The sequence below is a fragment of the Vipera berus genome (genome assembly GCF_964194415.1).
Source record: "Vipera berus genome assembly, chromosome: 1".
In the NCBI taxonomy this organism is placed as follows: domain Eukaryota; kingdom Metazoa; phylum Chordata; class Lepidosauria; order Squamata; family Viperidae; genus Vipera; species Vipera berus.
This window is the reverse complement of record NC_138202.1, coordinates 288,214,193-288,230,374: the sequence shown is the minus strand read 5'-3', so window position 1 is coordinate 288,230,374 and position 16,182 is coordinate 288,214,193. Positions and strand designations below refer to the sequence as shown.

The 16,182-nt window shown below is 37.8% G+C and overlaps 1 protein-coding gene across 1 annotated transcript in view; it reads right to left on the bottom strand.

Annotated features, from left to right (window-relative positions):
- ACTN2 (actinin alpha 2) overlaps nucleotides 1-16,182 on the bottom strand; it is a 46,086-nt gene that overhangs the window by 4,477 nt on the left and 25,427 nt on the right. Inside the window, exons 12-18 of the mRNA XM_081328498.1 lie at nucleotides 14,145-14,253; nucleotides 12,446-12,586; nucleotides 11,476-11,658; nucleotides 8,211-8,345; nucleotides 7,805-7,984; nucleotides 4,432-4,578; nucleotides 174-239 (exon numbers count right to left, since the gene is read on the bottom strand). Of these exons, the coding sequence (XP_081184624.1) occupies nucleotides 174-239; nucleotides 4,432-4,578; nucleotides 7,805-7,984; nucleotides 8,211-8,345; nucleotides 11,476-11,658; nucleotides 12,446-12,586; nucleotides 14,145-14,253 (961 nt within the window). The remainder of the gene's footprint in view (nucleotides 1-173; nucleotides 240-4,431; nucleotides 4,579-7,804; nucleotides 7,985-8,210; nucleotides 8,346-11,475; nucleotides 11,659-12,445; nucleotides 12,587-14,144; nucleotides 14,254-16,182) is intronic.

Here is a 16,182-nt window from a genome sequence, read left to right as displayed (position 1 = left end):
CTGAGAAGATAATTTATAATATCTAATGTACTAGGATTTTGAGTGGGCTGAACTTTAACCACAGGAATTTTACAAGTACATCTATAATGGTCACTTTGTTAAAGTACTTGTAATGATAAGGTAAGTGTAACATGGGTTACTATCACAAATTAACTGCATCTTAAAATTCATACCAAATCATAACCCATTGAAATTAAGCAGGCCCTGAAATCTTCATGGTCCATCAGCCCATTTTTCTTCTGTTGGTAGGAACAAACAGCATGGAAGATTCAAGGATCAGAATAAAGCCATCATAGTTTCCATAAAGATAGAACAGGTTCATCATCAGATGTATCATATGTTCATTCAAGACCAAGTTGAATCGCCAAAAAACAGAAAAAGGAGACGTTAGATTACATGAAACAGAAATAATGCTAGAAAGATGCTAATGAAATATAAACAAACAAAAATGTATGAGAAAGGCATAAAATATAGCATTTATAGATAAGCCATATTCAATTGAAAGGCAGTTTTAAAATAACATTTTTAAAAAAGCTGCACAATGCAAAAAAAAAAAAGATGCACTTCCAGATTCTAACATTTCACAAGGAGTGCAAGACTGTTAAATACTGTTTTATAAAACTGCTAAGCTAGACGTTGAAAGTACAGGCTACTGGAGTCTGGAATTAGCACTGCAATGATATTTAGTTTTTGCATAATTTTACATGTAACTCTGATAAGAAGGAAACATTATGTGTTTCATCTTGTTTTTGTGAACACTAGATTTCCAGTAAAGTATATTCAATATTGTAGGTATTGCAAAGCATGAATATTGATTCTCTGTAATTGTGTTGTACACTATAGGATTGCGGTGGACTGGAGATTTCTTCCATGAAAAAAGCATATGTTTTTATCTGACTAAAAATGGTATGAAAGCTCACACCCATGTATACAATTCTTTCTTTCTGATTTAAATTGAATACCTTAAAAAAATCAAATCAAAAGAGAGTAATAATTACCGGTAGTTTTACTGCACATAAGTAAACCACTTTTCTCAGGCTTAGCCTTAGTTTTATGGGCCATTATGGATTGTTGTTCACTAATTAAACTGTACGGTTATTATATTCTTTTGCCTAAACAACATTGTCTGTTTAAAAACTCTCTTAGAAAAAAGGAGAATTCATTAGCTTTAAAGCAGTTTTATTTTAAAACGGTAAAACAGGGCTAATCAATTAAAAACTATAATTTTTTTAAGGTATGATGTTATTAATCTATCAAGAGAACAGAAGATCGTTAAGAGATGTAGGTCTGATGGCTGAAAGTCATTTTATAATCAGACCAGTCACGAACGTATTTTTAACATGAGATCTGCATCAACATTTTAAACCAGAAACACAGAAGCTGAGAGTCCAGGGCTCACAGAAGGACTACCATCCTGCTCACAAAATTATTGAACTGGGCCCAAGTTTGACCTTCTGTTGCCATCAAATTGTAATGTTTAAGGAGACAGAAGAAGCTGATGGAACACATGGCAAATGATCATATGAAGTGTATTTAATAGAACTCTTGGCCCTGTGAGCTTCTGCTCAAGAACTTGGTTCTTTGCCTCAAAATCCTCCAGCAAAAAAGCAGGAATCATGATCATCATCATCCTGTCTTGAGACTTAGAAGTAAAAAATCAGGTCTTAAGCCCACAAACTGCCACCACTACCATCACCATCCCTGCCTCCCAAGTTCAGCAACCATTTTTAGCTACCAGTTTTTCATAAAGTATGTTGCTTTAATGTGGGTTGGTGCAGAGCAATGGTGACCAATCCTAGTTCAAGGCTGAATGTTGCCCTAGACTTTTTAACAAACGTCTTTTTTTTGCATGTGCATATGCACATGCAATTACACTGCTGAAGTTTAGTTGCTAAATTTAGAAAAAACTTTTTTCAGACTATTTGGCAAAAAAAACCACCAGTTTTAGGAAACTGTTAAAACAGAATTATTCCAGAGAGCAGTTTGATTTCTGAATGCCATGTAGTTATTTATTTTTGTCATTTTTGTCTGTTTTTGGTTAGAACTTATATTTTTGACGTTATTTTGTGATTTTGATTATTCCTTTGTACCATGGGTATTTTATTGCAAATTACTAATTGTAATTTGCTGAGGGCTGATTGATTGCAATGAGCTAAAATTGAATAAAATAAAACTATAGTTACAATTGCTACGTTGAGGATCCATAGGCCTTCCACAAAGGCAGAAAAGTTAAATCCCTTCTCTTCCAGTGACATCACTGTTAAGGTCAGTAAAAAAACACCTAAACCTTTGAATTGTTTCCTACCCTTGGAATAGGGATTGCTTGTTCATTTTTGTAAGCTAGATAGCCATGCCACCAAAATCATTAGACAAAATGTACACTTAAGCTAGACAGTAAATTTTGGATCCAATTATTTTAGTTAACAATTAATCTCTGTATATTTAAAGGTTAAGTAAAATTACATCAGCCTCAGCAATTTATTTATTTAGCTGCCTGCCTGAGCTGTGCACAACAGTAAAAAATAAAAAAGTACAAAATCAGCAATTACAGATATAAAAACATATTATTAAATATAAAAAAAATCAAAAATACAATCATAAATGGAGGGAGAATAAAAAATGGTTCCCTCAAAAATAGTGTCATCTAGACAAGTCTCCAGTTCCATGGGCGGCCCAAGCCTGGTCACATAACCACATCTTGAGGACCTTTCAGAATATCAAACAAGATGGGAACAATCTAATTTCAGGGGGAAGGATGTTCCGTAAGGCAGCCACCACAGTCAAGAAGGCACATCTCCTTGGACCCACCAAATGTAGATCCCTAGCTGACAGTAGTCATGGCATACCTTCTTTGTAAGATCTGATGGGGTGGGCTGATATAATTGGGGAGAGGTGGTCCCTCAGATAGTCTGGCCCCATGTCATGAAAGGCTTTAAAGTTAAAATCATCATCTTGAATTTGACCAGAAGCAAACTTGCAATCAATGCAGCTCATGAGCAGAGGTGTAATGTGTGCAGTTCTACAAGTGCACACCACTGCTTTCTCTACCAGTTCAAGCTTCAGAATACTCTTCAAGGCCAGCTCCATGTAGAGCAAATTGCAACAGTCCATCTGGAGGTGACAGGAGCATGAGTGTCTGTAAGCAGGGCATGCTGATCCAAGAACAGACACAACTGGTACATAAGATAAAGCTGTACAAAGGTCCTCCTAGACACAACTCCTACCTGCTCACCAAGCAGGAATTGTGAATCTAGGATGACTCCAATTTGCACAAGTCTTTCTGGGGTAGTACAACTCCATGGAGCATCGAAGATGACATAGTTTAGAGTCAGTGGGCCCCATAACCCAAAGCTACTCAGTCTTGCCATGATTCAGCTAAAGAATGTTATTTTCCATCCAGATTCTCACACTCTCCAGGCTCTAGGATAAACTAATCATGGTACTGCTTAATTTGCCTGATGTAGGGATGTACAATTGGATATCATCAGCATAATAATGATACCTAACCCCATAGTGACAAATTAGCTAATCCAGCAGCCCCATGTAGCACCTCCACTTTTGGTGGAGAAAGCACCAAACTCTGTGGCACCCCCACATAGTAGGGGCCAAGGATGGGATGTCTCCTCCCAGTCATCACTGAGTTGAGTTCCAATATATATACTCCTAGCAAGTATATCCATGTTTCGGTCTTTACTTCTGTTGCAATTTCTGTTGCCCATTTTAACAAACTATGAAGAGAATTTCTTCAACAATTCTCATTAATCTCAATACCTAACTTCATATTCTGGCCATGCCCAGGAATCCCACTTTTTCATCTGCACTTCTACACACATTGAGTGGTGGGATTCAACTGGTTTGCACCTCTTCGGCAGAACCGGTACTAATTTTTTGTTGCCCAGGACCAGAATGGACTTCCAGAAGCAGCATCCACTCAGAGAACCGGTTGTTCACATATTTGAATCCCACCACTGCACACATTAGTATACATGTAGTATCCAAAGAACCAATGTTTGACTTGTTCTTTGGTTGTGTGAATAGATTTGAATAATGGTTCCTTTTCCCTCAGGAATGGAAATATACAGAGAAGGAAAACTATGGCAAGCACTTAAGAAAAAGGAATACTGCAAGGACAATTGAGAGCAAAGTTGTGAGCCAGGACTTCTAGAATGCAGAAGTTGGCTAACGGCCAGAAAAAGGAAGTGATCAGGAACAAGAATTCCATAGAGATCTGTGGTTGTCCTGAGATGGCCCATCCCAGCCCTATCCCAAGCCACATCTCAATTTTTCAAATTTCTATCCCATTCTGTATTTTAATTTCGGAGTCTTGATTGTATTCTATGCTTTTGAAAAGTGAGCAGGGAGACATGCAAATATTTTTCCCAATTCCAATTGCACATTAAAAAATAAATAAAATAAAATGGACAACCGCACCCTGTCAAAGTGATTAAATGATGCTCTGAATTCATTCATTTGCTGCTGAGTTATTCCTTTAGCGTCTCTTGTAAGGATCTGGTTTTCAATTTCATTGATAGTTCGGGCAATGGTAGTCAGCAACAGCTCCCATCCAACCCGGATATGCTGCAGCAGAAAAAAAAGAAGGATAACCTTAGACCATCCCAAAGAACTAAAGTGCCAATGAATGCTTGTGAATGGTATACTCTGGGAGCTACATTCCAACTAGTCAGTGAGACTATAACAACGTAACAGAGTAATTCAAAAAACCTAATTTAAATTAAGTATAAATAAATTTAATTAAAGACAGTGAACAAGATTATGGGCCATGTCATCTTTTTATAATTTCTCCTTTCAATCATATTAAAAATGGAGAGGAATTCTGTCTTCGTGAGCATGAACAATGCTGGAGTTGTCACCCAGATACAGAAGAAATAGGTATCCTACCTATTTTTGAAACTTAAAATATCTTGGCTATTCCAGTTCACAAGACAAAGTACTTCCCAAACTACATCTAAAGGACTGTATCCAGTTCAGAGCTATTACCTGGAAGCTTTTCACCAATTCCCTCTCATTTGGACATGACAAAGCCAAGTCATTATCCTAAGTTTTAAATTCAATCTTCAGTATCTTTTACAGTGAGTCCCTGAGGATTATTAAAGGTTGACTTATACTGCTTGCAAAGACCTTACCTGGTGAGGGAAGATTGCCTGGAAAATTTTCTTTTAGGGTCTAGCATTTGCCCTGACTTTCTTGTAGCTTCTAAAAAACAATTTAAGATACTGATTCTGATTAACAACCATATAAGTGATGTGGACTTTAAGAGACGTGCAAAACCATTGCCCGTGATTTACAAGCCACAGGAACCTAGTTCTCAGATCACAGTAACCCAAAAACAAAATGGCTAAATTATGGCTTATATTTTATTTCTAATTATTCCAGAATCATTCTAACACATTAGGCTACAAGTTATGATCAGCCCTGGCTGCTGATTACCAGCTCATTACTGTCTTCTACCATGCCCTCTGGGGTGATAGCGGGCTTCTGGCCAGACAGGATCCCAGAAATTTGCCCATCATAGTGTCTACCTTCAACAAATGGTCTTTACTCACTGTATTTTTCATATTTAGAATCAATGGTAACATGATAAGGTTTCACGTATCACAGCAACTGCCTTTTCTACTGTTTCTCATCATAAATCTCTGCCTTGGCAGAATTACAGAAGGACATTTTTAATGCTACTCTTTCTTGTGGTATTTTATAAAGGTAGCCAAGTCCATTCATTCATTTTAGGCAAGTATGCAGTGGCCAGACATAAACAAGGTGATTTTGGTTTTACTTTTATATTCTTTTCCAACAGATAGAAGCTGATAGGAAACTATCTTATAAATCCTATTTATTATTATTATTTCCCAATATGAATTGACAGGGAAAGGAATGAGACCTAGATCCAAGAAATTATTTGCTGGACTGCAATACTATCAAGAAAAGTAAGAGCAAATTCATGGTTTATTTTAAAAGTTGTTGACAATTTAGGACCAGAAGGGGATTTCCCAATTTTGTAGTGCGACTACATTTAAGTTTAGAAACTGCCAAGGCATGCAATAAATTACTCTGATGAAGTTGATTAGTACTTGGATAAATGTTTTATAGCAAAGTAATTTTAAAAATTCATGACAGAGTTTCCTATGATTAAAGAACATTTTAGGTTTACACCACCTTTAGAACTGGTATAGCAGCATGACTGCCAAGCTAGATGGCAGCACCTAGCCAACCTTGATTGATCTCAAGAAGCTATGGAGTTGTATTTTTTATTATTACAATTGTAAGCCTAATTTACAATAGAGCCATTTAAAAATAATTTTAAAAACTGGAAAGTATGTCCACCCTTCAGTGTACTTGTGATTATAGGTTCTTATGGCTGCACTTAGGCAAACTTGGCTGGTCCCCAAGAGTGAAGCAACATGAGGCATGGCTGATTTTTGGCTGGGAGACTACCAGGAAATCTCAGTTATAGGCTTAGCATGCTGTGTGACCCTAGACATTGTAGCTTAGTGAATAAACCACCATTAAGGAAATCATGTCTATGAATCAGATCTGGGTTGCCAAGCTATTGTCCGGCTTGGCAAGACTGTTTTTGTCAGGCTTGGCAAGACTGTTATTTTTCTACCTCAAAGATTTTCCACCTGAAACCTCTTGAACCTTCTCCAGAGCAAGTCGGCCCCACCTTTCCTGCATGCTACATGCTTGTTAAAATTGTACTACTCCAACATAGAGCCTTGGTGGAGCAGTGGGCTAATGCCTCCTTAAGTAACACCAGCTGCCTGCAATCAGTGCAGGTTCGCATCCCACCAGGCTCAAGGTTGACTCAGCCTTCCATCCTTCCGAGGTAGGTAAAATGAGGACCCAAATTGTTGGGGGCAATTAAGCTGACTTTGTAATAATGCCGCTTGGGGGGTGTATGAAAGCCCTAATAAGCAGGCATATACATAGAATGAAGGCTACTGCTAAGCTTGTAAGCCGCCCTGAGTCTTCGGAGAAGGGCGGGATATAAATGGAATTAAAATAAATAAATAAATAGAAAGGCTCAGTGCTATTGTGCCGCTCTTGCAAGATTCATGGGACGTGGACCAGGCAACAGAGCTTCTCAGAGGTGGTTCCCTGCTTTATGAAAGACTCTTTCTGGAAGTATAAACAGCCCAATCCTGCTTATTGTTTGCAAACAAGTTAGAGCTAAATTGCTCGTGTGGGCTTTTGACTCTTAGTTGTTCTAAGGCATCTTTTTTTTTAAATCCCATTTATATCCCGCCCTTCTCCGAAGACTCAGGGCGGCTTACAATCTAAAGCACAAATCAATGTGCTTAGCAATAGCCTTCATTCTATGTATATGCCTGCTTATTAGGGCTTTCGGCCCCCCCCCCCACAAGCAGCATTATTACAAAGTCAGCTTATTGCCCCCAACAATCTGGGTCCTCATTTTACCTACCTCGGAAGGATGGAAGGCTGAGTCAACCTTGAGCCTGGTGGGACTCGAACCTGCACTAATTGCAGGCAGCTGGTGTTACTTAAGGAGGCATTAGCCCACTGCTCCACCAAGGCTCTTGTTCATGTAGTTTGGTTTTATTTATGTTCTCCCTCTTATATTTAATCTTTTATGTCATTGTTATGTGCTAAACGTCAGTCAGGCTAGGGTAGGATAAAGGCTGGAAAAATAAAATGACGTTTTAGGATGGAATGAAAATGCCTGTGATATTTTAAAAACAACACTGAAAGACAAAAGTCCCCAGTATCAATGTGAAATACATGCTGCAGCAAGACTGCATATATAAAATTAATTAAAGACCAGATTTACCTCCATTGTGTAATTGGTATGCTTATTATCAAAGACCAAAGCTTCCTGTATCAGTTGATAGTCTCCTTCTAGTTTGTCAATATTATGCTTGTAATTAATGATATTGTGCTCCTGCTGCTTTAACTGGGTCATCTGGTCCTCTAATGGCCCAGCGATATCTACCGAAGTTCGGCCAATTTCCTGCCATGGAGAGAAAAAGAAAGAGAAAAAGCTTTCCTTATTTTGCAAAATGTTTTGGCTTATGTTAAGAGAGCAGCAAATAGTTTTTCCTCACACACACACATACACACACAAACACACACACACACACACACACACACACACACAAGGACAGGCAATTTGTGCAGGGATAGAATTTGCTTAGAATTTCTTATCTAGAGCTTCTGCAGATCTTGGTTGTACTTACCTCCATCTTGCTCTGGATCCAGGGTCCAATGACATTGGCCTGAGCAGCAAACTGACGGCGCAGGCGTTCATTTGTGTGCTGACGAGAAAGCTCCTCCTGCAGTGATTGATCTCTTACAGGCACAAGTTGTTTGACCTGCCAGTGTGCAAAATTAAATTAGTCTGTAGTCTATATCTGCTTTTATTTTTATTACTTAACAACATTTTGAAGAAACTGAAAAAACTGTTCTAAAAATACACATTTTAATCAATATTAACTGCAGGTGACACTTCCTCTAAAGCACGGGTGTCAAACTCGCCACATCACGTGACATGTCACAACGTATCGCAATTTTTTTTTTTTTTTGCATTGCCAGAGCTGGGGTGGGATCAGCCTCTGTATGATGCAACTGGCCCAAGGGCCGGCAGTTTGACACCCCTGGTCTTGCAGGATACTCAGAAGCTATGAGAACATCTGTGAAACAGATGGAGTCAAAATGTTCCTCTTTTACTGGAAAGGGAGACCATGTGGCACAGTTATGACAGAACATGAACACAGGTTATTAAAGTTCAGGTTTCCACAATAAATAGTTAAATTAGATAGAACTAGCAGTGAATGAAATCAATGATTTAAATCCGAGTGGAGTTAATCCAGAATTCTTTCATCTCCAAGATAGCAATTTAGGAAGCATTAGACATATTTCTAAGCTAGCTCCAAATTCAGGGAGATCCAAATCCAAATTTCTCTTCCAACACTAGATGTTCCTGACTTTAGAAACCCTTATATTTAAAAGACTGAGACTAACAAAAAAACCAAAAGGGATTTGGGAACAATGAGTCATATTCCTGACAGCAGGTAAAACTTTGGCTATGTTTGCACATTTCCTTATGGGTAATTTTGTAATTGTTTATCAAATAAGCTAATTTTCTTGGTTTGTCTGACACACTGAGCCATAAACTAATCACGTGGGCTATATTCCCAAAGCATGATCCAGAACTAATGTCAAACAGGTTTCATTCATCAAAATAAGCTGGGTTGATAATTTTTAGAAATTATGTGAAGTTATGCACACTAGCATATGTTGCATTAGACAGCAAGAGGAGAATTCCTTAAGGCCATTTAAGTACAAAGTCTGAAAGTCCTATATCCCAAATAATAACTTATGAACCCAGTGGTGGGAGATCATGCTATAATGCCAAGAAGAATAGAAAAGTCATATCTTATCTATACTCACTTTGAGGGAGTCATCTTAAATTCAGAGCCACTTTTCTTTGCAGTTGTTGTAATATTTAACTGCATCATTATTGTGTGTTTTTTTAATGCAGAAAACAGTTTTGCTACAATCCAGAGTGTTTAATTTTGCTAAGGGTGGAGTATAGCTCTGATTTCATTTATTTTTGCCAATATAGTGGTAATGTATATCAGTGCAAACTGATTCATTTATCTCTACCAATGCATCTCTTTCTACCACAAAACCATTATACTGTATCTATTGTGATGCATCAGGAACTCCTCCACATTGTATCAATCTTCTTATTCCTCTATTAGACAATTTTAAAAGTTTACAGAGGGTTTTTAAAAAAAAAGAAAAGAGAAAACAGAGTACCCCTATCCTAACTAATTTTTAAAAGCAGCCAATTATGAGAGGAAAAATCTGCAAATCGTTGTGTGGCTGGACTTCATCTGTCCTACTAAATGTTATTCTCCACTGGTGAGGTTTCTCAACTTCCACCCAACAGCCCAAGACAGAAACATGATATAGCCAGTATAAAAGAAGTATATGTCTATACCATTCCTTTTGCGTAATATTAGTTATATTAGCTCAGGAGCTCCTGTTTTCAGATTTTGCTTTAGAAGCAGAATCGTAATGTTTTTCCCAAATGTACTGTGATCCTGGACTCATTTCTAAAGCGTAAGCTGCAAGGCATACAGTGCTACATATTTGTAAAGTCTTAAGTGATAGCAGTGCCACAATCTTTTTATGAATGCTTATTCTTTTTGTTGTCTTTTTATTCTTTTATTTCTGAGCTTTGCTGGCATCCTAGCCTTTCGATATTAAGGTGGAAGAGACATTCGTTCACTATTTTGGGAAGCTTCGAGAATATTCTCTTCTGCCATTCCTCCCTTTTACTTCAGAAACATTATTTTGAACTTTCTGAAAATGAAACCATAAAGCTTAGACATGAATAGGCTGAACTTTATTTTCTTGCTGCCAGGCAAAGCCAACCCTAGAGTATAGCTCAGAGGTAGGCAACCTTGGCTCTTTTATGACTTGTGGACTTCAACTCCCAGAATTCCTGAGCTGGCTCAGGAATTCTGGGAGTTGAAGTCCACAAGTCATAAAAGAGCCAAGGTTGCCTATCCCTGGTAGATAGTCCTCAACTTTTGACCATAATTGGGCCCAAAGTTTATGTTGCTAAGTGACAAATTTATTAAGTGATTTTGCCCCATTTTACCACTTTTCTTGCCACGTTTGTTAAGTGAATCACTGTACAGTAGTTGTTAAATTAGTAACATGGTTGTTAAGTGAATGTGGTTTTCCCCATTTACTTTGCTTGTCAGAAGGTTGCAAAAGGTGATCACATGACCCCCGGAACACTGCAACCGTCATATATGTGAGTCAGTTGTCAAGTTGTAAATCACATGACCATGAAGATGCTGCAATGGTCATAAAGGTGAAAAATGGTCTTAAGTCACTTCTTACAGTGGCATTGTAACTTTGAACGTCACTAAGCAAACTGTTGTAAGTCAAGGGCTACCTGTATTCAGTCATTGTTTATCCATTGAATCCTATTATACAGTTGTTCCTTGACTTACAACTGGAACTGGAACCAGAACTTCTGTCTTTAAGTGATGTAGTCATGAAATGAATTGCATCTGATTTTATGATCCATTTTTGCCATGGATCTTAAGCAAATCACTACACTGACTTTGCTTGTTGGAAGCCCTTTGGGAAGATCCCAAACAGAATGCTGCAATTGTCAGTTGCTAAGCGCCTGCATTTTTATCACATGACAGCAGGGACGTTGTGATGGTTGTAAGTGCAAAGTACTGGTCGTAAGCTGCTTTTATTCAGCACTGTTGTAACTTTGAACAGTCATTAAATAAACAATTGTAAGCCGAGGACTACCTGTACACCCAAGAACAACAGTATCTTTCACATTCCTAATACTACTTGTAAGAGTAAACTAAAAATTTAATTATCCCAGGCAGAACCTCATTTTCCCCATCCTGTAATTAATCACAAACAAACCTACATCCTCCTGTATTTTTTACTTCCACTTACTTTATCCCACTTAGTACGAATCTCTTCCATAGTAACTGTGCTGTAAGGATTGCTGGTACTTATTCTGAGGCTGTAGCTCTGAATCACCTTTTCCACTTCATTATGGATGGACAAAATAGCTTGCCTCTCACCATCTGCTTCAGGTAGAGTGGCTTTAAATTGTTCATGGGCAGTAATTAAACTCTGAAAGAAAGAAAAGGAAGAAGAGGAGGGGAGGGACCAGTCTGTGGTTTGGCACTTTTCTCCTTCCTCCACCCCCACCCCACCCCCCCATCTCCATTCCCTATATAAATATTTGCAAGATTGTGTAGCAGGCGCCTCTGTATAATCAGTGGTAAGTAAGTACATTTCATTTCTCGTGCCAGCATAAAGGGCAAACAGTGAAACTGAGAGGGTGGGGGAGGCCCAGAAAAAACACTATACATTATTCGGAAATGTGGATAACAGGATCCTGGTTTTCTTTTACAAAAAGAAAAGACAAATGGCATAGTGGTTTAAAATGTACCTTCTGAGGGGAAATCCCAAGTGAAATTCAGCAGCAGCAGCAGCAGGGAAAGGGGTATTACCCCTTCAATTTTTTTTTACTGAGTATCCCAGATGCATAGATGTGCAAAAGATGCAGAATATAAATGCAATGATCAGAACAAATCCTTACCCTCCCCATACACAATAATTGCTCAAAGTTTCCTTCAAACTGCATTTTAAAAAAACAGAGATAAGTCAAGCTGCACTCTTGACTCTTGACTTAAGTCATCTGACTGTTCTCCCCCCAAAGATGTGGGTATCAGATGGAGGGATGAGAATACTAGAAGTTACAATCCCAAATTGGAGAGTGGCTGATTAGAAAAGGCTGCTGTAATATATTTTTTCCGGACCTGAGCAGGGATAAGCAATACTTGAAACTTTCTGAGATGAAATAAGGGAATAGAACAACTCTCCTTGTTGAGCTCATAATGCGGCTTTATTTTACCTGGATCTCCTCTATACTGTGAACAATGAACATGTCTTGCAAGTCTTCCATGGCACCTTCCATCCAGTTGTTGAATGGAGCAGCCCTCTTGGCAAACTCCAAGTGAAGTTGATCAATTGTTTCCAACAGTTTTTCTGTCCTCTTTAAAAAGACATACATAAATGAATTTACTTTTTCTTTTAGAAATGCCCATTCATTTTTGGTTTCTATTAGGGAGTTTGAGCCTTTGCAGCTTTTAAAGATGCACCACCAAACCCAGTCAACCCAATCAGCAAGTTAAACAAATACTGCAACTTCTTCCTTGGTCTTTCAATTTCTTAATATCTAGCAAATATCAGCAAATGTTCCATCTGGCTTTTCACTCTCCTATGAGTTTTCAGTGCATTGATGGTGAAGATGTAATCCCATTGGTGCTTGTGGTATTTAACAGCAATACAGGGACCATGATTTTCCCCAATTCAGACTACAATTAGAAGAGGTGAAGCAGTCAATTAGGCTATAGGAGATAATAAGTCATGGCAGCTGGCAGTAAGAACTACATCATTGTTTAACACAGTTTTCCTTGTTAACTCTAGTATGCTTGGAAAGGTGAAGCTGTAACCTGGCTCAATCCAGGAAAAACCTGAGCTATTCTATCTAGTTAGCATTTACAATAGGCCTTGTATTCCTTATTGCCTATATCTGGATAGATGTCCTGGGACAAGATTCTTTTGTTGAAGACAAATGCTCTGTGAGTGTCTGACTGTTCCTGTAGTTGCAATTTGTGAATTTACTGGGGGGGGGGTTTCTATTTCAACATATCTTTTTTATCATAGATGCAAATGATTAGGACTATATAATTTTTCAAACTTCTGGTGGGACACAAATCCCATTTCATATTTTCCAGCCCAATGCACTATATCCCAAGAATGGGTTCATATGTTTATACTAAACCATAATATGGTTGTTTTGGCTCAAAATATACTGCTCAAAAAAATAAAGGGAACAGAAAATAAGACATCCTACTATTAAATACAGTACATTGTGTTGTTTAAGTGTTCCCTTTATTTTTTGAGCAGTATATTTTGAGTCCAGCCACTACAATTTAATCAACATGTTATGATATATAAGTCATTATTCAACATGACATGTACATCTATATATCTGTCTCTGCTTGTGTCTTACTACAAAGTTTGGTAGGATATTGGAAGTTGTTCCAAGAATAAGGAGGGGCACTTAGTTGCCAAATGCCCGAAATGTGATCACATAACCACAGGGGTGTGTGACAGTTATAACTTTGAGGATGGTTCATAAGTAGATTTTTTGAAGTTTGTTGTAACTGAACAGTCATTAAGCGACCAGTCATAAGTCAAGCAACACCTGTACATTAAACCTATTTAAACAAACTTTGTCATGAAATGTAGGAAAAAAGTCACATAACTACATGAATCAGTATTTCCATGCCAACTTCAGTCGGTTGCTACTTCATAACTGCATTTGACATTAAGGTGACAAATCTTTTTTATAAATTAATGTATAAACAGAATAATAAGAGAAAACAGAATTCGCTAGAAATGTTGGGTGCCCTGAACAACTTCCATCACCATCAGCCAGCCTGACCAATAATCCTGTTGGAGATTGTGAATAATGTTGTTCATTCCCACAAATCTTGAAAATGTAGTGCTTTACAGAGTAAAACTATTGTCAAAATCTGCTTTACCTCCAACACTTCTCTCCTTTTCTGAGTTAGGGTTCCCAGTCTATCCCACTGATCACATATTTTCTGACATCGATCATTGACACTTGCTGCATCATGGTAGTCCAACTCACTGAAAAAAAGGATACATGTTTATCGAATCTTCACCAATATCCTAAATAACTAGGTGGTTCAATCCACACAATTCAGAGAACGCTAACCGCGTGCCTAATGTGAAAATTAGTTTTCATCTTAGGTTCTCCAAATTGCAGGTCGACTCCAGTTCAGAAATGCACAGGAGAATAAAATGTACCGTAAATTACTTTATACTCTACATTAATTTTCTAATCTGGTTTGGGGCACACAGTGGCAATCGGAACATAAATAATTTATACACTCAGAGAAGAGGAATGTATCGTTCCAACAATCATCACAAAAACACATCCAAGGCTTTTATTTTAGAAAAACAACTTTCAGATTGCTGCCTTTTGGATTTCTATTTTCCAGTCACTAATCTAACATGCATTAGAATTAATCTTCCATTCATACACACAGTTGATTTGTGAGGGAAACATTTATGTTATTTAGAAAGAAAATGTATGGCCTCCAACAGCTTTTTACCCATCATGATTTTACATATAGTATTTATTTATTATTTATTTATTAATTTAATTTATATACCGCCCTTCTCCCGAAGGACTCAGGGCGGTGAACAGGGAGAAGTATTATGCTAAGAGTGAAGTTATTTGGGCTGCAAAAATCCAGATGACCAATAGAAATACAGTACAGAACATGCCAGATTTTCACAGCCCAGATATGGTAGTTCTCAATAACTAGTGATATAACATCCATGTTATTTTGGGAAACATTACTTTGGAGGTGTGAATTTCTACACTGCTTCCCTCAACTGTAACTTACATTTTTATACAGGGCTTTTGTGCCCTTGACATCTGCTAGGAGGGATGCCCTACCAAAATAGAATGTGACAACTCTCCACAGCTGACTCGCCATAGCTGACTCGGCATGGCCAACTTGCCAGGGGACAATTTGCCGTGGGACAATTCAATGTGGGATAACTCAAGAGAGGGACAAGTAGAACTGCAGCTCATCGCAGCCTTGAGGACTTCTAACTTAAGAAGGTTCAAACCTAAAGCAAGACAAGGCCCTCTGCAATTCACTTGTCTCTTTCTTGAGTTATCCCACAATGAATTGTCCCATAGCGAATTGTCTGGAGTCAACCAAGACGAGGTAGCTGCAGCAAGTTGGCAAGACCCCTGCCAAAAACACTTTCAGGAATTAATCCTAATAACTAGGATTAACAAAAAAATACAGGTGGAAATGCTACTAGTTTTATGTATTTCTTCATTAGATAGCAGAGATGGGATGCTATAGGGCATCTCCTAGTCTTTAAAAGAAACAGTAAGACCATAATAATGGATACATCTAGTCCAAAAATAATATGCCTCTATCAGAAACCATTTTCTAAAACTGTCTTGGTTTCCCTGCACGAAAACAAGACAAACTTCTGAGGGGGTCAAAGAAATAACGGTTTCATAACTACCTATATTCTGCCTTTTATTGTTGCAGTCTCTTTTAACTGCCAGATATGCGTGTGTGGTTCTAAAGAGACTGGACATGTGTACTTTGTCCTCAGCTAGTTGTTATTCTGAGTATCTCACCATCAGCTACATTTAGCTCTTGGCTACTATTTGACTACTCCTGGTATGCCATTACTTATCAAAGTTATTATAATAATGTGAGTACATACTAGTCTAGGAGTTAATCAAACATAAAATAACATTGTGACTTGAGGTCTGGGATTAGATGTTTGTAGAAATTTTCTACATTTAAAGGGGGCGACATCTTAAATAATATTATAATGAATTTTAAAGTTTTCATAAGTAAGGGATAAATACTCTTAATCTCAGACAAAAATAGAGATAGATAACTTTTTTAATTGAACACAACATGTTCAACTAAACAGTTGAAGTTCCAGTGTAAGTATTCTGTAAGGAATCTCATGGTGGTTATGGCTCAGACAAGTACAGGACTATCAAACTGG